Source organism: Artemia sp. Qi Xiang Cuo, chromosome 13 (assembly GCF_049724085.1).
Source record: "Artemia sp. Qi Xiang Cuo chromosome 13, ASM4972408v1, whole genome shotgun sequence".
Classification (NCBI taxonomy): Eukaryota; Metazoa; Arthropoda; class Branchiopoda; order Anostraca; family Artemiidae; genus Artemia; species Artemia sp. Qi Xiang Cuo.
This window is the reverse complement of record NC_142806.1, coordinates 33463914-33489830: the sequence shown is the minus strand read 5'-3', so window position 1 is coordinate 33489830 and position 25917 is coordinate 33463914. Positions and strand designations below refer to the sequence as shown.

The 25917-nt window shown below is 35.8% G+C and overlaps 2 protein-coding genes across 2 annotated transcripts in view; one reads left to right on the top strand and one right to left on the bottom strand.

Moving 5' to 3' along the window:
* LOC148945214 (uncharacterized) overlaps positions 1 to 1606 on the top strand; it is an 18161-nt gene extending 16555 nt beyond the window's left edge. The window contains exon 5 of the mRNA XM_089098976.1: positions 1589 to 1606. Coding sequence (XP_088955102.1) covers positions 1589 to 1606 — 18 coding nt within the window. The remainder of the gene's footprint in view (positions 1 to 1588) is intronic.
* Positions 1607 to 1758: 152 nt separating this feature from the next.
* Positions 1759 to 14738, bottom strand: LOC148945213 (STAM-binding protein-like). The gene is made up of 3 exons (XM_089098975.1): positions 14641 to 14738; positions 7570 to 7668; positions 1759 to 1807 (listed from the first exon to the last, which is right to left on the bottom strand). The coding sequence occupies exons 1-3, from the start codon at positions 14718 to 14720 to the stop codon at positions 1759 to 1761; spliced, it is 228 nt and encodes a 75-aa protein (XP_088955101.1). The 5' UTR covers positions 14721 to 14738.
* Between the last annotated feature and the right edge of the window lie 11179 nt (positions 14739 to 25917).

Genomic DNA, 25917 nt, shown 5'->3' with positions numbered 1-25917 from the left:
TGAAAATCCAATTTCCATTCAAATGAGCCCTAATCCAATTTCAAGAACCACTAGTCTGATGCAATCACTTATGGGGAAACACAAGAAAAACACAAATAAAAAAACATGCATCCATAATCTTCCTTCTGGGAAAAAAGAACTAAAAGAGAAGCTTGAAATGTCTATCTAAGGGCTCTCTGATATGCTGAATCTGAGGGTGTGATTTCCATTAATATTGCTTGACTTCATGTGGGTCTTTGTTCTTCTTTGAAAATCAGTCAAATTTTCTCAAACTTATAGCTTTTTCATCCATTCATCCATTAAACTTGATGAATTTTATATGCCCTATATAGTTTTAATCAGCATTTAAAGGCAAATTCTTATGCATTAGTTTCTATCGAAAATTCTTTTTTAGTGTTTTAAAAGTTTCAAACTCCTTACTTATAGTTTTCTACTAAGAACTGCTTGATGTAAAATAATATTTACATAGCATCAACCTAGAGTTCTTATGCTAATTCAAACTACCTTCTATTACAAGAGTAAGCTGGATACTGAACAGTTATACTTTTGAAATATTAAGCATGGCAGGAACTGAAATTTCTGCCTTCTTACTTTATTTTGAGTTAAACTTGTTCATTATCAAAACAAGTAGAAATCTCTTCTGAAATGGCCCAGAATGATATACCATCTACTTCTCAAGTGCAATCAGAGCTATTCATAGGGTTAGTTGTGTCTATGGAAAAAACAATTACATTACACCTCTACTCACTCAAATATAAGCAAAGACAGTCAAATTAAAGTGAAAATTTTGATCAAAACAGGCAACCCCTCCTTGCCACCTAAACAGTCAAAATAGTCCCTTGCCAGTCAAGGCAGTGGCCATGGTTGCCCTGTTCCCTCTGAACAGCTCTGAATATAATTTTTGTCTTATGGCAAGACAGTAATTGATGGTGTTTGTCAAAGTAATTTGTATTTCTAATATAAAAAAAGCATAAAAGGTATATACTACTATTATATAATAACTATGAGGTAGATTTATATCAAAATATTCAAGCAAATCACACAGCCTACTAGGTATCTTAAGGTATCTTATCTTAGCCTACATAAGGTAGGCTATCAGTGGAAGTCATTAAGTCTGCAAAACTACCAATAGGGTAGCCTACATATTGATACTTTCTTTTAGAATTATTAATGTTTACCTTTAAACTGCTTTGCGGTTAAAAGATCCTGGAGTACCAAATATTCTAGTAATATCAAGACTAGGTCTAGTCTAGCCAAGCTCTTTTCAAGAAGCATTTCTTAAAAGTATTTTTCAAAGTAAAGAGCTTTGCTGAACTAGGTTCTGATTTCTGTTTTACCAGAACATACAAGAAAACAACACTCTAAGGTTATATGCTGATTTTTTTTTTTTTTTGCTCATTTTCTGCTGTTTAACAGCACACTTTATTTATTCTGAAATTGGCTAAGAACTTTCACATTGGAATACATTATGTAAACTGGAAATCTTTCTCCTTAAAAAAAGAATTATTGGTTTTTCACACTAATTTAAGACGTATATGGCTGTGTAAGTTTCCACTTGACCAATTTAATGAATTAGTTTTCATTTTAGGTGTCCTTGGTACTTTAAGCTAACAGGTTTGAATGCAACCAGTTATATAATGTCAGTAGGAAGGCCCAAAAAAACAAAAATTTGCAATCATTACATATGATCATTTTCTATATTAACAAGGGATTACAACAATTCAAAAATCTTAAGAAAGAAAACCAAAAGTTTGAAGCTTAGTACATATCATTGTTAGAAGTCAGAATAGCCTCAATAATCAAATATCTTTGAAAAGACATTGAATTACATAAAGAACAAAAAATTGGTAATTGAAAAATATTTGTATATATTTCAACAAGGGATTACAACAATTCAAAAACCTTAAAGTACCAAGGACACCAAAATGAAAACACATTTAGCCTTCTTAATTTATTTTAGGTCTATTCATACCTGAAAATCCATGTGTCCTAAGAGTTTCTGTGTACCTGTTACTATCATTTTTAGTTTTAGTAAATTCACATAACAGTGTTGTCAACAATAAAACAACGATAAACTTCGGAGCTGACTAATATTAGCGAAACCTATTGTTTTTCATTTGTGAAAATTCAAATTTACAAAATCTGTTGATTGTTATACATATATATTAGTGAAAATACATTTTGTGAAAAAATATGACCTCAAGTTCAGAAAGTGACTATTCTGATGCGTCAGAAAATATTTTGATGATGACGACCAAGCGCTAGATGGTATGCAAGATACCATTTCAGGATACTTGTTCCAGCTAAACCCGACGCCGCACCGGCGGATCGACCAAACGCCACCGACGACAGGCCTGGTGCCACCGAAGTGTCGTAACGCCGCCGGCACGCCGCAGGCACGCCCCCGCCAAGAGAGGCGGCGGCGTTCGGTAGATTTCAAATTAATTTTTCGGCAATTCTTTATTGCGTCAACCGCAAATTCGGAGCTTTTCCTTCTTGTGTGGTTAAGTATTTCGATTTTCCTGATTAGAAATCAAGCAGGGCTTGCACTATCCCCGAATTTTCGGATATTTCCCCAAAAATCTATGCGTCACCCCGAAAATAAATTTGGTTCCCCTTATCCCCGAAAACCACGCAATCACGGTGCCACCCCTAGCGATTTATCACCAGTGACTTTCCCTGCCAAATATTACTTGGCATACCATAATTCTTCACTACTCTCTTGTTCATTAATTTTCGTCTCTTTTGTTACTTTGCATAAAAAAGAGACAGATGCAATTGCAAATATTGCAATATACACAGTTCTTCATATGTTGACAAAAAACAGGATCGTCTTTATGAAATGAGTTCAAATCATTTCAAATGCAGTTTCCCAATCGCTATTTCTTACATCGTTTGTAGTCAAGAATTTTATTTTCAAGTTGAATCTGAAAAAAAAAACCTTCTATTGTGACAAATTTAGCTATAGACTAAGCTATGTACAAGGTTTGGGAATTAAAGATTGAACTGGAAGTTACCTCAAAAATATGATTCAAAAATAAATTGTAAATTATTGCCCATAGGAGGGGGGATAGGGGGCTATCATTTTAAAATGACGATACCTCATTTTTTTTTATTAAGAGCAGGGATCCCAAAAGGTTAATTATTTTTTTCATTTAAAATGGAGACAGAAGAAAATGATATCAAACTTCCTAGGGAACCATTGAAATATTTTGATAGACCCAAGGCCCCCCATTAGGACTTGTTCATTGTCTTGGGTATTTTGCGATTTCTCATAGGCTACTGGCCTAATTTGGCTTTTGTGTGTGCTCCCTTTTAATTGTATTCTTTGGATCTTATTGAATGCCACGGCAAATCTATGACTCAGTTTTCCAATAATTTGAGGTATATCTGAGTAATTTCGACATTTTTGTTGTTGTCTTTGTACCCCCTTACTCATACCCTTAATTTTTTTTTTCAAGGAACACTAAGCTGTTTAACGTTATTTTGCGTGTTTGTTTGAACCATATAGTGACCTAGTTAAGTATTAAGTAACTTATTTTTCTAATGAAAGCTGAGACAGTATCCTATCAAGATGGTATCCAGAGGGGGGGGGGGGAAGTATTAAATTTAAATGATAATATCTCGAAATTTTTTTTATTGAAAGCAGGGATCCCCAATTTTTTTTTCTAATTTAAAGCAGAGACGGTATTTTATCAAGGTGGTATCCAGAGAGGGGGGGGGGTAGTGAGCTATAATATTTAAATCATAATACCTCGATTTTTTTTAAAGAAGGGTTGCCAATACGTAAATACTTTTGTTATTTAAAGCACAGACAGTATCCTATCAAGATAGTATCCAGAGGGGGGGGGGGCATAGGGAGCTATTATATTTAAGTGATAGTACCTTGATAGAACCTGTTTTTAATACAATATATCTTTTTAAGAATCCAAAAGAGCAAAAAAAAAAACAATCAATATCAAAGTCACCCATTTCAACTGTTTTAAATGTGATAGGCAAAGGGCATTATAAAAAATTAAGCTTCTAAGTTCAACGCTATATTCAAAGTTTTCTGATTAGCCTAATTTAATATTAAGATGGTCTGGCCAAAAAAATAAGACACACTCATAGTCATAACTCCATTGCAAATCCATATATAGCTAAATTTATCAAGACTACCCCCCCCCGCCCACCCTCCATACTGGTGAAAAATATACCCTGAAGTATAAATCAACACCATATTTTTGGTACATACCCTAGACTGCAGTTTTAACCAAAATTTAGCGTTTCAGCACAATTCAAAATAATGAGTATTTTTCATGCTCTTTTATAATTAAATAATCACTTTACAGGGACTATTAATTTTGAGCCCTGAAGGGGCTAGAAGGCTCAGAACAGCCCATAGAAACCTAGTAACCGTATGCTCAAAAAATTTTCTTCTTTAAATAACCGGGTAAGGAGAAAAATAGGTCATATGTAGCTGACTAATGATTGAAGCTGACTTAGGCTATATATTTCCATATTAGGGGGGGGGGGGGGAGCAAAGCATAGGCTCGTGGTATCAACTTCAAAGTCGAATAACCATAATAATTTACTTATTATGAAGTAACTAAGTAAGAGTCTTTTATTCAGGCTCATCACTAAACAAAATATAACCCAGTTGTGCTGATGATTTGTATCTGGTAATTATGTCAGTGATTCCAATCCTCAAAATGTAAATTGGGCAAAAATTACCATTTAGCAATGATAAAATAAAAAGTAGCAAAATAGAAATAAGAAGGTATTTTTCAAAGTCTAACTGAGGCAACTGCTCCCCCCTCACATAATTGGCATTCCAAAATTATGGGGCCTAATCCTGAATTAGAATAAACAGTGTACAATGGCAAGTACAAACAATACAATAATATATAGCATATGATTCATAATACAATAATATATATTACTTAATAACAATGACAGATAATGATCTAATAGTATTGCTTTATTTAATCAACATTTGTCATTCAGAGAAGCCATGACTCTCTACTTTTGTTCTTAATATAATTCCTGTTTTGTTCCACTACATGCAAGAATGCAACTTGAGAAAAGCCAAGAACAGGTAACATTACCCAGTAATTTCCTATCTTATGCTCTATAAACAAGGGGTTTCTCACTCCAGGAACTATATTTCAAGCTTTAGTTTTTTGGGGTTTAGGAGGAAAAAAGGTACCTAGGTTATTTTAGGTTATGTATTTATTATATGCTATGCTTTACCCCCACCCCCCTAATGTGCAAATATACAGCCAAAATTTGTTTCTAAAGTATTATATTTTTATCCTATTTTGTTTTGTTTAACTAGCATTAACCAAACTTCACTTCTCGCATGGTCCCCAGGTATTAGAACAGTACCTTTTTTTCCTGCACTGCTTTAGTATAACAGTGTGACATCGTTTTCACTAATAAATATCCATAGTTTTTTGAACGCCTCTAGGAGGCATGTTCTGAAAATTCAATCGATTATTAGTATTGTTGCTGGTTTGCCTGTGAGTCCAGGCAATTTGATGTTCATATGTTAGTCCTAAAACTCAGCTGTCCTTGCCTGAGACTATAGGCAGGCAGACCTTATATCACTTGTTCACCTGCAAATCCGGGCAAATTGTTGGGTCAACCAATTTTGAATGAATTTTGTGTTAGTGTAACTGTCTGAGCTTGTAAACTGGGTTGCCTGTCTAAGACTTTAGGCAGGTAGACCCTTTGCCACTTGTTTGCACACAAGGCCAGGCAAATTTTCAGTCCATTTTTCACCAATTTCCAATTAATTCTGTTTTAGTGTAACTGTCTTGGCTTATAGATTTGGTTTTCTGACTGAGGACTGCAAGTCCAGGTGACTTAGTGGTCATGTTAATCCTAAAACTTGGTCAAAATGCCTTAGACTCTAGGCAGACAGGTCTACTTGGAAAGTCTACTTGAATTACAATAGAGATGACTAAGACTTTTGGGCTGACTCACAACAGACAATGTCTATGGAACTTGCTGATGAAGAAGCATCCTAAGCCTAATTTTCCTGGCCACATAAATTCGCAGGTAGGTTGACTAAGTTTTAGGATTGATATGTGACCACCAAGTTGCCTGAACTGCAATTGGAACTATGAAAAGCCATCTGTATGACTTTGTTGTTTTCTCTAAGTATCAGTGGGGTAATGTAATTTCTTTTGCATGACATTTTAGTGGATCATATATTAAATAAGAAAACCAAAAAGTATTCTGTATAACTTTATTCATCTTTCTCTATAATAATTTGATGTTTAAAAAGTCATACAGAAGACTTTATATCATTCTCCATGTTTAAAGGAAACACAGTATTGCCTGTTGTTTTGATTTTATAGTGCTTTGTATATAAGAGTAAATGACAATATTTGTTGCTTAGAGTATAAAGAACCAATGACTTTAATAGGCCTAGTCAAACAGCGCTCACCCAAGTAATTTGTAGGCTATTTCTAATATAAAAAAAGCATAAAAGGTATATGCTACTATTATATAGTAACTATGAGGTAGATTTATATCAAAATATTCAAGCAAATCACACAGCCTACGAGGTGTCTTACCTTAGCCTACATAAGGTAGGCTATCAGTGGAAGTCATTAGGTCTGCAAAACTACCAATAGGGATTTATGGATTGTTGTACCAAAACTACAAATGCTTCATGGTTAAAAGATCCTGAAATGCCAAAAATCCTAGTAATATCAAGACTAGGCCTAGTCTAGCCAAGCTCTTTTCAAGAAGCATTCCTTAAAAGTATTTTTCAAAGAAAAGAGCTTTGCTGAACTAGGTTCCAATTTCGGTTTTACCAAAACATACAAGAAAACAACACTTTCTAAGGCTATATGCTGATTTATTTATTTTTTGGTCATTTTCAGCTGTTTACCAGCACACGTTCTTTATTTTTGAAATTGGCCACGAACTTTTGTATTGGAATACATTATGTAAACAGGCGATCTTTCTCCTTAAAAAATGAATTATCGGTTTTTCACACTAATTTAAAACGTATATGGCTGTGTAAGTTTGCACTTGACCAATTTAATGAATTAGTTTTCATTTTAGGTGTCCTTGGTACTTTAAAAAAGAAAACCTTTTTGAATGCAACCAGTTATATACAGTTAGTACAAAGGCCCAAAAAACGAAAATTTTCAATTATTGAAAATGATGCTTCTCCATTTTGACAAGGGATTACAACAATTCAAAAACCTTAAAAAAGAAAACAAAAATTCTGAAGCTTAGTACCGTACATATCGTTGTTAGAAATCGGACTTGCTTCAATAATCAAATATCTTTGAAAAGAAATTAGTACAAAAAACATTAAATGTTTCTTTTGATCCTCTCCCCCCATGGATTGCTCTTATGTACAACTATTTTATGAGCTAACCAAGAAAAAGGCTAGGTTATAATCAGAAACACACAAAATATGACCCAAATTTACATTTTCAAGTCAATATAAGACAATAGCAATGACATCTGCTCAAAAAATCAAACAATTCTCAAAGAAACAAGAAATGTTTTCAACTAGTTTAAATTAGTCTATATTGACTACATAGCAATAACATTTATACTTACACTAAAAACTTCATGTACAGAACATAGGCATGTTCATAGTTTGACTCTGAGTAGTATGTATCTCCCATTCTTGCTATTTCAATGCATGATCTAACATACCTGAAAAAAAATTAAATAAATATTTTTCAATTGAGAGGTGTGGGACCACAAGCCACAAAGAGGCACCAAGGTAAATAATGGGTACCAGACTTCAATATATAATGAGATCTTGCCTATAGCTCTTTTCCTCTGATCCTAAAACAGGTTTGGGAATAACCAAAAGCAGGGTTAGAAAATGCAACTCACTTTTATTCACCAGATTATCACAAACACCAAAAATAACAGCTTAATACAAGCTAAACTTGAGCAGAATAGGTACTGGACTTGAAACACCAAAATGAAATAAAGTAAGGTTGCCTCTTTCTGCAGACCAGGAGGTGCTGAAAAATCAGTAGAGGCATTTAGCTGTCTAAAACTCAATTTGGCACTATCCAGAAAGTAAAATTGATAAAAAAAAAAAAATTCAGCTAGGATGGTGAATCAAACAGATACGCCAATGTGTTTTCTTGGTCATACTTAAGCTAGAAAAATTAATAGGCCTACAATTAAAGCAGAGATGAAAGCAGTTTATCCATAGGAGAAACAACAATATTTATCTGGTATAAAAGGAGTCCCTCCTGTGGTTGCAAGCTGACAAAGCCACTTCCTTTGAAATATTACGTTCTGCTAGTGCACATTGAATTTTAAAGTTATGTGTCTTTTTTGCCTGGCTTTTTCTGACTTTATGGTAAATCAAATCATCTTTGAATAGGGACGGAACACTAATGCCTGTCTTTTTACACTGAATTTGTCAAATTGTAATCTCTCTTTGTCACTTCTTTGTTTTTCTTTTTTTTTTTCTCAAAATCCAAGGAATACTAAACAAATAATCTTTAAATGAGAATTCAATTCCAAAATTTGGTATCCATATGCATTACTGCTCTCTCAAACTTTTCATGGGAAAGCATGCACTCCAAGCTTGTTTTCATTAAATTAAACTTGTTTTCATAACATGAGTTGAAATATTCACATGTAATGGAATCATTGCCTGGGGCTGAAAAGGTTTCAGAAAAAGTACATAAAAACCTGAGGGCTATGTGGATAATTTAAAAAAATCTAAACAACTGCAGAGATCAGCATCAGAGATGATGCTGTCACTCCAGAAGATGTATTAGTAAAACCAGGGGCATTGTTTAGGGCAAGGGAAGAAGGGGGTGGTTGCCCCTTTAATAATGTGGAGAAAAATTACTATATCCCATGCCCCTTGACTATCTATCTGGATATGGACCCCTTTTGTCCCCCAATAAAAATGCTGGAAATTTGCCCCTGGGTAAAACACTATCCTTCAGTTTTTGGCTCTGTACACCCAAAGCTACAGTTAAACTCTGGCAATCTAGCTGATATGATAGAGTATTTGGCAAAAATGAGGACAGTCTTATAGTTTCAAAAATTCAATAGTTAATACTGCATGTCAGCTTAAACATGGTAAAGCTCCTGGGCTTGATGGCATTTGTTCTAAATACTTCCAATACAGTTTGGACCTTCTGTTTGTGCATCTTTTGTTGCTATTACAAATATGTGTAGACATAAGATTGGTGCCAAAAACAAGCATAGGTTATATACCAACAACTGCTCTGAGCAAGATTACAGAGCTGCTGCTTCTCCCAGAGATAACAAAAAGATCCAGGCTTGATTATTCCCTGTTCAGTTTCTATTGTATTTTTGACAGTATAATATGAGACCTTCCTCAGGCTGCTGTGGAATGCTACTGCAATGAAATAATGTGAAATGAGCATATTAGCAATGCTACTTGAGCTTTAATGGCCAAGTGAAATTTGTTGGCAGATTTGGCAGCTTTTGGAATTCTGTCAAATTCAAGGCAGCTTTGGAACTTTTTCTATACCAATCCTTGGAGTTTTGTTGTAAGTACTGTTCTCATTAATTGCCTCACATATGTGGTCACAAAGAATCTATGTGAAGGATTTAGAATTAGTTTAGACAGTTCAAGTTTCCCATCTTATACAGATGACATGTTAAAACTGACCTTAATGTAGGGGAATCACAGTCAGTGATAGGCTATGAAAGTATTCACTAAAGAGAAAGACTTCTGAGGATGGAATTCTTGGAGCTCAGCCCCACAGCAGCCAAGAGACCAAGTTCAAATGGCTGTATGTGAAAGTAGAACAGAATATAATTTTTCTAGGTTAGTCAATGCAGTACCTAGGCATAACATACATCAGACTACCTCAATATCTAAATAATAAAAAAAATAGTATAGCACAATAGGCCTATGTCTACTGAAGTGCTGAAAATCCCCATATAGTTGGAATAGCTGAGGTGAAACCAAAAATACCAGATGCCTGCCTACACTCCCAGAGCTACAGATTCCAAATTACAAGGTCCTAGAGAGAAAGATTGAACAGCGAACTGGATGGGGAATCCTCTACAATTACAGACAGGACGTCCAAGCTACCCCAGTAAGTCCCAGAGGAAATAAATTATCCCAAGAAAGTATCTGGTTAAATATAACAACAGCTGATAGAGTAAATATCAAACTCGGAATCTACTACAGAAGTCCCAATAGCAGTCTTGAAAATGACTTGCACTTGCTTGCAGAAATCACTGAGATTTGCAGTAATAATTTATCAAATGTAGTCATCATTGGTGATTTCAACCTACCAAAAATCAACTGGACTAGACAGCACATGCACTTGCACAACCCAACATCACCCAAGGCGAAATTCTTAGAAGTGGTGAATAACTCTCATCTGGACCAATTGATCTTAGACCCCACACAAACCAGAGGTATGGATAGACCAAGTATATTGGATCTGCTACTGACAAACAATTCAGAACTGATAGAGGACATCCACCTACTAGCACCAGTGGGAAAGTCTGATCACTGTATAGTAGGCTTCCAGGTTTTAGCTAATGGCAGAAAAGACAAAAAAACATCAAGAAAAAATTACAACAGAGCAGACTTCGCTGCGATGTGCAATGACCTCAGCACAGTGGGTTGGGGAAAAGAGTTCAGTTTGAGTGAAAGCTGTAAGGAAATGTACTCCAAATTCCTCTCCGTCATGTCTCAGGAGAAGGAGAAACACGTAGGCTACCAGTTGCCAAACATTATAAAAGACCAACCCTACCACACACAGTTTTGGACCTCATTAAAAAAAAGCAAGCCAGTTGGAAAATGTATGTAGCTGACCAGTCGAGCCCTCTCAAAGCAAGAGCCTACTGAAGGCTACAAAATAAGCTGAGGCAACAAACCAGGCAAGCAGCTAGCATGTGAGAGCAAAACCTTGCAGAATCTATCAAGACAAACCCCAGAATGTTTTGGAACCACATAAATTCTAAACACATTGCAAAGCCAGACATTCCAAGTTTAAAAAACCCTATGACTGGACTCCTGATTGAAAGATCTGCAGAAAAAGCAGATTTGCTAAACATGTATTTCACTACCCTCTTCACCCAGGAACCTATTCAGTTATCACTACCAACCCTGCAAACCATAGTCTCTGACTAAACACCCAGGATCAAGATAGACCCACAGGTGGTCCTGAAGAAACTCAAAGAGCTAGGGATAAGCAAATCGCCAGGTCCGGATGGACTTCATTCCAGAGTGTTAAAAGAAACTGCAGATTTAATTGCAGAGCCTCTACTGATGATTTTTCAAAAATCCTAACAGTTGAATGAACTACCTAGTATCTGGAAAAAGGCAACAGTGATACCATTGCACAAAAAGGGAAACCGCCAAGATCCTCTAAATTACTGCCCGATCAGTCTAACCTGCAAAATACTGGAATCTATCATGTCTGACCATATCCTTGAGCACATGAGCAAAAGAAAGATTATCACTAGCAAGCAATTTGGGTTCTTGAAGAGAAGGTCTGCAGAGTCACAGCTTCTTATGGTGGTAGAAAACCAGAAAATGCATGCAGATAAGGGTTATCAAGTTGATGTCATCTACATAGACCTTAAAAAGGCCATTGACAAAGTACCTCATTGTCGCCTTTTATACAAACTCTGCAACTTTGGTCTGGGAGCCACAGTTGATTGAATTGAACAGTTTCTTATTGGAAGGTCTCAAACAGTATCAGTAGATGGAGTTTTGAGCACACTTGAAGTAGAGGTAATCAGCAGTGTTCCCCAGGGCTTGGTTCTTGGCCCTCTCTTATTCAACCTGTATCTCAATGATCTAGTAGAAGGTGCCAACTCTGAGATTCTACTGTATGCAGACAACACCAAGCTGTATAAAGTAATTAAAACAGCTGCCAATGCACAATCTCTGCAAGAGGACCTTGACAAGCTCAATAGTTGGATGGCCAACTGGCTGATGGAAATCAATATCAACAAAAGCCACAAGCTAATGATAGGGAAACCTACTATCCACAATGAATATAGATTAGGAGACTTACCAATCCCATCATGCTAGTAGGAGTGCGACTTGGGAGTAGTCATTTACAGCAACCTCGACTTCCAGGCCCACTACCACGGCATTATTGGGAAAACAAATCATTTTGCAGGAGTTTTAAGGCGCAACTTTAGTTCCGGAAATGATAAGACCCTTTCCATTCTCTACAAAGATTTGGTATGGCCATCCTTGAATATGTTCATTGCACTACACGTACCTTTTACAACAAAGACATTGAAGCTCTTGAAAAAGTTCAAAGACAAATAACAAAGTTCTGACCAACTTTGAGAAATTTATCCTACAAAGACAGGCTCTGGAAGCACAAGCTTCCTTCAGTAGCTTATTGACAGTACCGAGGAGACCTCATTGAGGTGTAGAAGCTTAGCTACAATGCCTACAGAAACATCCAGCCTAACGATGTTTTCAACGTCAGCCACACGAACCTTCATGGCCACAACCTCAAGCTTGAAGAGGAGAGGCTCCAATAGGATATTAGCTGATGGGTATTCAAGAACCAAGTAACACAACACTGGAACAATCTCCCCTTTGAAGACATCAATGCCAACTCATTAAACTCGTTCAAGCAGGAACTGGACAAATACTATGGTGAAAGTGCCTACAATTTTTTCCAATTTAAAAGATTTTTGTAGAGGCCCTGTGGCCTATTTGTTTTGCATTATATTATTATTATTATTGTTTTCTTTAAGCTGTGAAACCTTATTTATCAGCCTAAAACTGACTTATGTAGGTTATACTCATCTCTCAAGAGAAAGGGGAGGGTTACCCAATACTTACTGTCCATGAGCAGCAAGCTGCACTAGTTTGTTAGAACTGGTTTTATCAAGATAATCTTTTTCTTTTATCTTGGATAGCTCCATAGGAATTTTCTTAAGTCATACTTGGCACTTTATACATCCAAGGGAATTAATTCTTTCCAACTAGGCCTAACCTATGTAGCATTTTGGCAACCTTTACTAGCTAAAATCCATCTAGTCCCAGCAGCAAATTCTACAAAATACCCTGCATCAGGGACCACAGCCACTGGCTGTAGCCTGTTGTGATTGAAATTAGGTTAGGAATAGTGGGTACCTATTTATCCTATGCTAGGTTTACTGTTCTTAAGGAAACCACAAAAATATTGTCACAAGTACCTCCACCCCTCTCCCTTGTCCAGTTCACTGTTACATGATGATATCAGATTAGCTGGTACAATTTTCTAGCCTTAGGCTATGCAGTAATACTTGTTGGTACTAATCCCAACCTAATTTGGTAAATTTTTACCAAATTAATTATTGACTTACAAAAAAAGTGAATATATCACTTGATGCCTTTTTTATGCTCTTTCTAAATATAAAAATAATTTTTGTCAGAAATGAATTTTACTCCCACCCCTATATACCAATCCAGGGTATATATTTGTACATTAGAGGGGTGGGGGTAAAATTCTACTTTAGCTACTTTTGACTATCTTGGAAAGGAGTTGGGTTAGGAAAATGAAACTTTCAGGGATGGGTCTACAGGCTAAAGTATGTCCTGGGAAGATATTTTGAAGTACCCACCTCCACTCCTTCTCCCTCTAGACGGTCCTGACCTTTGATGCCCTTTAAAAATATGTGAGTTATAGAAGTGAAACCTAGCAAAATAGATCTTCTGCTTAAATGAAGTACAACAAAATTGTTTTCAGCTTCACAACTTTGCTCAATCCCAATTTATAAGGCTTTAAAGATATGCAAATAAATTTCCTAAATTTTGGAAATAAACTATTTATATCTCTTAAAATTCTGATCAAATATTTGAAATTGCATTTTCAGAGCTAAAGCCAGAGAAAAAGAAACTGATAACTGAAAATTAAGGTAAAATGTTGTTTTGTCAAAATTTCAATGGGTATAGACCTGTCATGTAGGCAAATTTCACGACCCTTTAGAGGGAGGAGTGGAGGTAGGTACTTCAAAATACCTTCCTGGGACATACTATAGCCTGTAAACCCATTCCTGAAAGTCTCATTTTCCTAATCTAACCCCTTCCCAAGATAGCCAAAAGTATCTAAAGTAGAATTTTACCTATTTATGTATTAGGGGGTGGGGGTAAATTTTAAACTTACCTCCCATTTACATCAGAAACAAAATTTGCCCCCCCCCACACTATGTGCAAATATATACCCTGAATTGGTATATATAAGGGGGGGGGGGGTAAAATTCATTTCTGATAAAAATGATTACTATATTTGGAAAGAGCATAAAAAAAGGCATCAAGTGGTATATTCACTTTATTTGTTAGTCAATAATATGACTTGGTAAAAATTTACCCCTAATTTAGGAAGACTAGCCTACAGAGGAGCTTATGTTAGACTAGGAGGCTGCTACTTGAGGAGGGGAGTAAAAAAAAAAGTTTAAGTAGGCCTATAGTAGCCTAAACAAAAGTACAGAATAAACCTGTTATCAATGGTAAAGATCCCCCCTCCAAGTTAATAATTTATTAAGCCAGATTTGCCTTCTATAATATAAGAAAAGGAAACAATAAAAAGTTAGGCCTATTTGCCTGACTGAATAGGCCCATATTACTCTTAACTGTTTCATTGAAATTGCCAACAAAATAATATGGGTATCTAATGCAACCAAAATCATGTGAGACTTATGAACCTTTTAGAAGGAATAGAAGAGTCAATATTAATCTCTTCAGCCTGCTTTGTTAATTTTTCTAATCTTGATTTTGGGTCCATTTTGGCCTTTCACATTAGATAATTTCAAAATTTATTGGTTTCTAAAGAATTCAGTGCTAAAGCCTGGCCAGAGTTGCCAATAAGAAGGTTTTTTCGGTGCCACTTTAGGCAGCAAAAAAGTGTCAATTTCGTATAAAAAGTTTCATTTTCCAAAAATTTGCCGCTCACAATGCTTTGCATCGCTCGTGCTGCTACCAACAAGCTTTTCAAAATAAAAATATTGGCGAATCCGCTTGAGATCACCTCCACGCAGTTTTGCATCCTATAATTTTCAAACATGAAAAGTCGGCTGCAATGCCATCCATAAACTATAAAAAAGTAATATTAATTTAACTTAGGCAGTGCTGATTCTTTACTTTGCAAAGCACTTCCACTCTTGTCAACTTTCCAGCCTTCCCCTTAAAACCCGATAAAGCGCAAATGGTACATAAAATGGGAATTCATCCCACAGAGCACGTATTTCTCTTTTTGTTCTGAGTAGTCTTTGCTCATAGCACGAAAAAGAAAAGAAAAAAAGCCGGGTGAGCTTTTTTTCTTTGAGAAAACAGAAAAGAGGGACAGCAATACTTGTCTATATTGAGAGTTGTTCATCCAGTGGTTCCACACAATGGATTATCTGGAATATTACAGTACGTCTGGGTACTTGAAAGTTTTCTCTGAAAATACTGAACAGAATGCCGTGAACATAGATCTCAGCTATTGATGACCCTATGATAAATACAACTAATAGTCGATCAGACACTAACTCTTTCAAATAATTTATTTGGCAAAAACTGTAGGATATCCTTCGTGCAAGGTGCTTGGGAGAGAAAACTTAAGGAAATTATTATTTGTTATACTCGAAACTTCATGACCAGGAAACGGCTAAAAGGAGGACGTGCGTCCAATACTTTTTTTGGTGGTGATTAATCAGCAGGTTTCCGAAATGGCTGTTATTTATGATCAATGTGAAGATGACGAAGCATAAGACTTATGATTAATTTGAAGGAGCGTAAACATAGCAATAGAGTGTTTTTGAAAACAGAGAGATAGAAAGGAAAAATGAAAGGATAAAAGGATAATGATGATTCTATACTTACTGTTTTCCTTCTGTTTTTAAAATACTTTTTGGTACAAAAGTGCTACTTTGAAAAAAAAACTTTTACTAAAAAGTGTCACAATAGTGTGACGTTTCAAAGAAAGTGCAAACTTTAAAAATAAAGTGACACGAAAGTGTCACCGGTAACAACGCTGGCCCTGGCGTTAAAGAATTTATTAAATCTGAACGGAAAAATTTACTAAATTGCATTTGTTTTTACTAAAAAAGTTTTTGCGTGTGCGGCTACCTTCGCATGCGCACCGACAAGCATCGATTTTTACTATAGAAACATAATCAATAGAATTTTCACATTCTTTCTCCCTTATCTTCTTTTTTGCCTTTTTTCTCAGTCTATTTCTTTCTGCTTTCTTTTTAATTCTAATAAACCTATTGCTGTCGCTTGTCGCTGAAATTCTATTTTTTTTTATTATTTTTTTAATAAAACTACAGATGTCGCTGCCACGGCTGATAACATCGATTCGTTGAAGTTCCGGGAAGCAGAATAATTCTTATCCCCAAAAAGCGTGGAGCTACTTCTGATTTGTTAAGGGTGAGAGCGGGCTCGCACAGCACAGAAGCAAACTCCACCTTGAAGTGTCTCTGTTTTATGAATCCTTCATAAGTCTGTTACTAGACTATTTTCGTTCGACTCAGTCGGAGAAGGAGAAACAACAACCAGCTCCAAATTTTCAACAGTTGGTAAACTACTGTCCTGTTTGCTCAAATCACTTCTTGCAAACTTGTTCGAGAAAGACAACAGTTTTCCGTTTGCACCTTCAAGAAGTTCATTCAAAAGGGCAACAGTTGTCTCCCCACTCTTACAGTATATTCTTGGGAAAAAAGATTCTACCCGAAACGGATTGCGAGCAAAACCCCAACTAGTAAGCCTTGTCTGTATTTGACGGCTTTTTCTTACTAATTCCTTACGGGATACTGTCCTGGCACCAATGAAGCTCTCACTAGCAACGAATGCATCGATTCTTCTGTTGCTTTGTGCCGCTCCGTAAATTACACAGTAATTTACTATCTAAGTAGACTGAAGTTTATTGCTATTGGTAGTTTTTGGTGCCTGAAAAACAAAAAATTGCCGTGAAGACAAAACTTGTTTCCAGCTTGAGATTCTTGACACTAAATGCGGTGGTACGGACCAAGTCGCTACTCCCCCGTTTTTATTTTCTATGTGCACCATTTGTTTCGTGTGTATAATTGCAGCAACAATTTTCGTCTTTAGCCTATTCCAAAGCTTTGTTATTGTGTCTGACAAAACTGAGAACTGCTGTTTTTACTCAGCAGACGAATGTAGAGATAGCACAGCTGCAACATAAATTCGCAAAGATCATCAAACATAAGTTCCCCACTACATTTTTCACCAAACGCAATTTTTTCTAGAACATATCAGGTTCAAAATGTCACTAAGTCTATTTTTCACAAAGTCTGTCCTAGGTTCTAAAACTGACTACTCTACATCAAGCATGTTTCTTTTTCCCTATATTTTTCTATCAACAATCTCCAGCCAATTTTAAAATCAAACCATCAGTGGTACTAGTTTTCTGACCGAAACGCTCAAAGCAACGGTAGGATTGATGCAGTCGAGATTCTTGTGCGTTTCATTTTCACTGTCGAAATTTTGTTGATCTACCTGCAGAGCTCTACTTAATATGATCTGCAGTTTTTTCACAATTCAGTAAATTTCAGCAGAAGACGACTGTAAAAAATCACACCCAGTGTTTTGCCCGAGGTCCATTTCACTCGGGGGTAGAACTACACTCTGGGGTGTTTAATCCTCCAGGAAGAGTGTCAAAACGTCCTCATGTGCAGCCCTTTCTATCACACTGGGCTTCACAAAGCACTTTAATAGCGAGTTAAATGCAGTTCCGGTGCTATTCAGAATACTGTGAACGTGAACTACTCAACTCTGAAACTCCAGATTGAGCACATTGATCTTCTTCAGCGTGAAAAATAGAAAATATATATATGCTTTGCGGAAGGGATTGTTCATGAAACGATAAATCGGCCTTGCCTTCTCTAAAATAGCCCTATCAGTATCAGTGTTGTTAGATTGATCACCCAGTAACAGAACCAAGGCACTCTACTGTTCTAAAGACCTGTAAACCACTGTTTAAAGAAACATCCATCGTATTGCACTGATGAGCAGCAGCCTGTGTCTGGCAATATTTGTAAACTCATTAAACTGTTCATACTCCTTGACAGGTTTTGAACTTAAATGAATATAGTTGACTAAAAAACATGAAAAGAGTGGTTCTTGCGTCATCGTTGTGAGGACAATGGTAGTAATGATTATAAGCCTACTGATTTTTATTTGGCTGTTACAGAAACTGATTCTTCATATGAGAATATTGTTTGTGACATTACTTCAAATAATCAGATAGAAACAGGTGAATTTTGCAAAATGAATCGTAATAGTATCATTGACTGCACAAAGAGATTTAATAAAAAATGAAATTACATTATATTGTGGAAAATGTGACCCTGACTTTGCACGCCACGATCAGTACAAGTTGAATCCCAATGATCTGCAGCTACTAATTGTGTTTGACAGCGACAACGATGACGATCTAAATGACTATAAAGAAGGAGAAGAAGAAATCTGAACAATGAAGACAAAATACCAGGAAACAACAAGAAGAAAGGAATACTTGGCAGCAACATTTTAAGAAATTTAAAATAAATTTTCTTGTGAAATATTATCTCAATTAATCATCAGTTGTACCGAACCAATCCTGCTCAAATCATCCTCAGGGCTACACTGTGGTGTTTCTCCTCCCCATAGTATAGTGCCGACGGTTTGATATCATTGTATTATCCCTTCTTGTTTTAGTTTTGTCTTAGTTTAAAGCTTTTTCCAATAAGCAATGCTTAGAAGTCCTCCAAAAAAAAGTCCCCCCAGATCCAACCCCAAATACCAGTGAGACTGATACCCATTTTGGCTAGTCAAGCTCACTATCTCAAAGTTCAAATGATAGCTCCAATTCTGAGAATAGGACAATGATCAGTGTAGGGGCTAATGTCACTATAAATGATGATAATGGGTTTCAAGAGGTCCTAACTTGAAGCTCTAAAAAAGGAAAAAAATCTCCCCAATCAAATGCCTCCCAAAACTTAGGAATTTACCTCAAAATTACTCCTACTACCCCCTTTGAAATAAAAAAGATTACTGCAATAAGAGTTGCAATTTTCAAAAAGATAAAATCAATGTTCTCTCTTAATATTCACCGTGATGGATCTCTGCTAATAGCTATCCAAGATCAGAAATCAGCAGACACAATAATTAACCTAAAATCCCTTCTGAATACCCCAATTAATGCATCTAAATGGAACCCAAAACAATCACCAACAAAAATAGTAGTTTATAATGTTCCCCCAGAAATATCCATTCAGGAGTTAAAAGAAGGGCTCTCAGATAGGGCTGGCAACACAATCCCAGTTGAAGATGTTACCCAACTTGGTAAACCTAACTCTAATGGCCTAAAACAAGTAGATCCTTCTTATTTACACTGAAGGAAAAAATTAATATCACAGAAAAGTTATTCCTATTTGGGCAAATCAAACCGCACAAGGAATACAAACCAAAGCCTATCCAGTGTCAGAAATGTCTCAAACTGTGACACACAACAAACAAATGCAATGAAATTCTCCTAGAGTGCAGTAATTGTAAAGCATACCATCCTAAAGAGTTGACAACTTGCAACAACACTCAGCCTACATGTATCAATTGCAAAGGCCCACATGAATCTACAAATAAATCACTATGCCCTGCATACAAGAAAAGAGCTCTAACACTCCAAACAGCAACAGAGAAGGCCATCCCATACCCCATTGCAGCAATGGAAGCAAGTGCTGCCCAACAATACCAAATAAAGCCCGTAATGAAACCAACCAAAACCCCCAAGTCAAACACCCCCAATGCATCAAGTACCCCGTATAAAACACCATCTTCTAAGCCCCCTAGCTCACATCCCTATCAGAAGGAATTACCATGTCAACAAGCCTCCTTGTCCGATGAGATGAGGTCAGCCTCCCCCCCTCCAAAGAAAAATAAACCAGAAACACTACCAGAAATTAATCCCTTAACTGACAAACAGGTTGCACAACCAAAAATGCAATCCCCAAATATTTGCTTATTCATTCTAAACTGTAATGCATTTCAGGCCATTAACGTACATCAACTACAGAATACAAAAATCATTGCAGAGTTGGCAAAAATCTACATACCTGATGATATGCTCATTCAAGCAAAAAAAGATCTTGCTTTACTGTTAACAAAGCTGAACATTGATACACAGTCATATGATAAAATAAATCAACAACAAAACACATATCAATACTCCAGTGGAACATAAGATCACTCACAGAAAATAAGCTAAATGAACTAATATCTCTTATGAATAATAATTCCATTAATATTGCTTGCCTCCAGGAAACTCATTTAACCCAAAATCAACAAATTCAGTCTCTGGGATATACTATCCTGAGAAAGGATAGATCATCAGAGAGAAAAGGAGGTGGAGTAGCTCTATTAGTTAAAAATAATATAAAATTCTGTTGCATCAATTTTCCAGATTTTGCTAATGATGTTGATGCAATTGGTATCAGTGTTTGGTTGAATAATATAAAAACCTACATAATAAGCTTTTATAACCCTATTGACCAAACTACAGATGCCATGGATTTCTTTAATTATATAAATAATTCTAATATGTTAAAAAATATCATTATTTGTGGAGATTTCAATGCCCACAGCCTTTTGTGGGGGAATAAACCAGCAAATAAAGCTGGTAAATTGATTGAGTAAATGACTTCAAATAATAATGAATTAGCAGTTGCTACCCCACCAGAATACTTATTTAAACCCCAAAAGTAGCAGATTCTCCACAATTGATCTACAAATTGTGTCATTAAATATTTTGAATAAAATTCATATAAATGAAATTGATAGTCTATGTACTGACCACTTTGCTTTAGTGTGCTCCCTAAATGAACGTGCTGAAACTCTACCACATACCTCCAAAAATATCAACACTAAAGCAAATTGGTCTATGTTCCAAAATAAGCTAAATGATGAAATCACAAGTTTCACCCAAAATTCATACATTTCGAACACAACAGTTGAAACAAATGCTGAAGTATTGTCATCTTTACTAATAATTACAGTTAATCATGCTATCCCCAGGACAACACCTAAGAAAACCTACCCTAAACACATTCCTATAGTATGGTGGACAAATGAGTGCCAAAAAAAATGGAGAATAAAAAAGGCAGCTAGGACAGAATTCATAAAAAAAACCATCACCTACTACATATTTCAAAAAATTAAAAGCAGAATCTAATCTAAAAAGGACTATAATAGATGCTAAACATAATTACGGGAATAATTTTGCAAATAATCTCTCCAGAGAAACACAGGAGCCAATTATATATAAAGTCATAAAGCCATATCTGTGGGAAAAAGATTTCCCCCAACCCACTCCTGTATGAGCTTATACATAATAACACCCATTATGACAATGATAATGAAAAACCTAAGCTATTTGCAACTCTTTTTGTTAATAAGCTAACATCAAATAATCGAAGCAAAATGTCACCAATTCCTATGAACCCAAGTTACCAACCACACCCAGGATCCGCGTATGTAAGTAGTCCATTTTCAATCCAGGATATGAATAATGCAATACATCATATTAGGACCAAAACTAGCGGCAGCTATGACAATATACACCCTACATGGATATAGAATCTCACCCCTTCATACAAACAAGAACTGCTAAATTGTTATAATCACGCTTGGGCATATTCTATGTTCCCCAATATGTAGAAATTTTTGTCCCTCTTATTAATCCTAAAGAAAAATAAACCGAAAGATAACTCTGAGTCCTTTAGACTTATAATGAATAACACTCTGATGGGGAATATACCGCAGGAAACGGTATATCACAGACCTCTCTGGCTTGTTGAAAAAAACAATATGATCCTTCACACTCAAACTGGATTCAGGAGACACCACTCCTCAACAGATACTTTCATTTTGCTAACAAATGCGATAAATGAATCATTCTCAAAAAATAATGTCCTAGTTGCAGCTTTCCTAGATTTTGAAGGGGCATATGACAATGTGAAGCACCGAATCCTTTTAAACAAACTTGCAAACCTTGGACTACCCCCCAAGCTAGTATCTTTTATAAAATCCTTCATAGAAGTGCGAAGTTTCATTGTTTGTATTGGTTCAGCTTCTTCACCCCAAAAGACAACAACCAAAGGCCTACCTCAGGGAGCAGTCCTCAGTTGCCTCCTGTTTGCCCTATATCTCTGGGACATGAACCTACCTCACACGAACCTACAATATGCTGACGATCTGGTGCTATGGTCATCTGGCAACACCTTTGAGATAGCATAGTCAAATCTGCAAAAGTCACTTTTCCAATTTGAAAAATTCTCTCAACATTCAGATTTACCCATTGCACTTACCAAGTCAAAAGTAATCCAATTTCACCGGAAGCGAAACTATTCTAACGCAAAACTAACTCTAAATAAAACAACTATTCCAGAAGATAATCATATTAATTACCTAGGTCTCATGCTTGACCAAAAACTTAATTTCCACCTCCACATTTCAAACACAATAAAAAAAGATATAGAAAAACAAATATACTAAAAAGACATCTTTCCACACCCAGGGGGTGTAAGGAGAAAACCTTACTCCAGTTTTATAAATCACATATAAGACCCCATATTGACTATGGACTCATTGCATATGGTGCATGTGCAAAGACCCAGATGCAAAAAATTGAAACAACACAAAATGATATAATACATCTCATATTTGGTCTTAGGAAACCCACAAGCACCAATTTTCTGCTTATGGAGAGTGGATTAACAATAATAAGGGAGAGACGTAGCTTTCTCTTGACAAAACATCTTACTTTAATTGAATCAAATAGCTCACACACCCTACATAATTGTTTAAGCAATCCACCCATGTATAGAGGCATTGCACATGAGTATGCCAACATTCAGAAGAAGTTCCCCGTACCAGTAAAGTCTATTGCACCCACTTCCCCCCAATCCGCTCCATGGAATTGGTCAAGTCCCATAATAAATACTGATTTCTCAAAGTGGACTAAAGATTTAACCCCCATCGCTTTTGTCCAGAAAAAAATTCCTGAACTTAATACAATTACATATAAAAATCACTTCCAAATATTTGTTGATGGGTTAAAAATGAATGAGAAGGTAGCAAGTGGTGCTTTCCATCCTCACCTGAACATTGCAATGTGCGAGAGATTATATAACAATTTATCTATAATGTCTGCTGAGTTAAATGCTATAGTCATGGCATTAGAACACATTAAGGAAAACAAACCTTTGATTGCAAACACAAATAATATTATTGTATATTCTGACTCTTTATCCAGCCTTGAGTTGCTGGCCTCAGCTCCTCAGTATAAGTTGGACATTGACACTTATCATTGTCTCAGTATTATAGATAATCTTGCTTCAAGTGGCATAAAAACTTATTTTCAGTATATTCCTAGCCACTCTGGCATAAGTGGTAATCATCAGGTTGATGAAATAGAAAAAAATGCTATAAATATTGACCAGCCAAGCTGGAGACCAATCCCAGTTAGAGATATTTACCGATGGAGGCTATCAGATATTAATTTTAATAAGATTAATCCTATCCTTTCCCCCTTTCCCAATAAGTATCTTTCTAAAATTTGTCATAGAATTCGTTCTGGAACAAATGGACTAAATTTTCTTGCATTCTCGTATAAGTTTTCAAATTCAAGTGGTTCAATTCCCCTGTCCCCTCTTTGCAGGCATTGTAATATTAATAATGAAACAATTGACCATTGCCTATTTGAATGTAATATGCTGACGTGTGCACAACATACCTTGCTTTGCAAACTGTTAAAATGCTTCAAACACCACAAACTCTCACTCTCAGCTAAAAGCATATCCACAGAGCCTGCAAACAGAGAATTGAAATCGGTGTCTATCAAGTAATAATTGAACTCATAGAGCTGACAGATCTACTGAAAGATATCTGAAAATACCTTATAATCATGAGGCAATCAAGCCAGTAGCTCTGTAGCAAAAGGAAAAGGGCTAAATAGTATTACTGAAAAGCCCGCCTGCTGTTAAATAGAAGAAGAAGAAGAAGAATACCTTTTTAGTACATATATATATATATTTTAGCAATAAACAAATTTACATACATCATTAAAACACTTTATTCTTAGGGCACTGAAATCAATATTATACAGGTTTATGAGGGTATTTTCTATTAGAAATTCATTCAAACGAGGACTGTATATATATAAATGTTGAGAATTACACTGAAAGTATAGTCACAACATCGAAAAATTAAATATAGTAATGCATGAAAACCACAGCTTTTGGTTGATAAATCTTGTACTCGCATCTGATTTTGAATAATTATTTTCCCACTTCCTTCAAGGTAGTTTTTGACGTGTGATTTGTAGAATGCATATGGTAAACCAAGAGGATCAAAAAATACTATATTCTTCGCTGTTTGAAAGATACATAGCCAATGACCCTTCTGTACAGTCGATGAACTACTATTAACAATGATAATGGTATTGTTAGCAGTATGACTGTATTCAAGGAAATCTGAGGGTATACAATAGGATTTGTATTTGGACATATAACGATCCATGTTAAGTACATCGATTATTTGATTGGTGTTCATGGTGCCAGGTCTAATAGAACACTTCCGTCGGGGGTAATTTCACAATTGGCTTCAAATTGATTGAGTGAGATTAACGTTTCACTCTCCGTCAATGGTTTGTCAAGGGTACACTCTAAACATATAGTACCCGTTCAGACAAGACTCATATCTTGAGTACCAGACAAGTCCAAAACAATGATACCATGACTTTTTGCGAATATTGCATCAGTTATACCATTTTAATGTAGTTGGGAATCTCGATCTAGGGATTGCATTGTCACTTCATATCGAGTTCAGTTTTAGTTTTCATTCAGTGAATATCTAAAAAGTGGATTATATATATGACTGAAATTGTGAAATACATGATCCAACATTCAATTAGTTTTACTTGTGAAATATATATCCTGCAGAATTTGTCGAGAAGTTTATTATCTTTTGATTTTGCTGAGAAGTTCACTCGGAATTGCTGTTAGCCGTGGCATTATTAACGGCAGCTTAGCTAATTGCACACTTTGACTCAGCGTGGATTAGATAATTGACTTTTAAACAGGTACGCCTTTCTATTTTAAGTAGCTAGTAATTACCATCAAGATGACGGAATCAACGAAAGTCCAGCTACAGATTTTAAAGAGATTAAATGAAATGTCAATAGAGCTTAAAAAACTGGATCCCTTGTGCGTAAAGGTAGAAAAATTATCCATGGAAATTCCGTCAATTTCGGAATCTGTAAATAAGAAAATTTGTGAAGTGGAAAAAAGATCGGAAAATGCAGAGGCGGAAGTTTGTGAGCTTAAAATGGAAATTTCAAAGAATAAAAAGATAATGGATAGAATCGAGGCGGATCAAAAAAGGTTTAATGTGATACTCTACAATTTTGACCCAAAGATAAAGGGTTCTAGTCTAAAAGACGACATTCTTAGATGCTTAAATGAAATTGTAAGAGGTGCCAGGTTTATGCAGACAGATAATAAAGATGTTTTTCGTTTACCTTCAAACCAGAAAGTCAAACCAGTCGTAATTAAATTAGCATCTATGGAATTAAAAAAAATCAATGTTTACATCGGCTGCACTTTTCAAAAGGTTTCATTTGTCAGTTGCCCCAGATTATGCTTCTTCAGATTTATTGGCACGGAGCAAGTTGATACCAATTTTGGAAGCCGCGCGTACGGAAGGCCATTTACGTCCAAAGCTGAGGGGTGTGAGACTTTTCGTGGGGGATAAGATTTTTGTATACGATAGTGAATTGGGTAAAGTGAAAGAAATTAATCGAGAACAACGGAAGGTTATAGCAGTAGAGGAAATAAGAACCCATGATAATCAGAGTTCCGATTTAAATCGTAATATGCGCACGCGAAATGAAGTAATGGTTAATGCAAGTTCACTAAGTAACGAAGGATCAAAATCAGGGATAG

What these genes read in the sequence shown, in the direction of transcription:
- LOC148945213 (XM_089098975.1), bottom strand. Translation starts at nt 14,720, where the DNA reads ATGGACCCAAAATCAAGATTAGAAAAATTAACAAAGCAGGCTGAAGAG. An exon ending in TCTTCTATTCCTTCTAAAAG is followed by an intron (nt 7,669 to 14,640) that starts GTTCATAAGTCT and finishes ATTTTTTTTCAG; the next exon opens with GTATGTTAGATCATGCATTG. An exon ending in CTGTACATGAAGTTTTTAGT is followed by an intron (nt 1,808 to 7,569) that starts GTAAGTATAAAT and finishes GTCTTTTCAAAG; the next exon opens with ATATTTGATTATTGAGGCTA.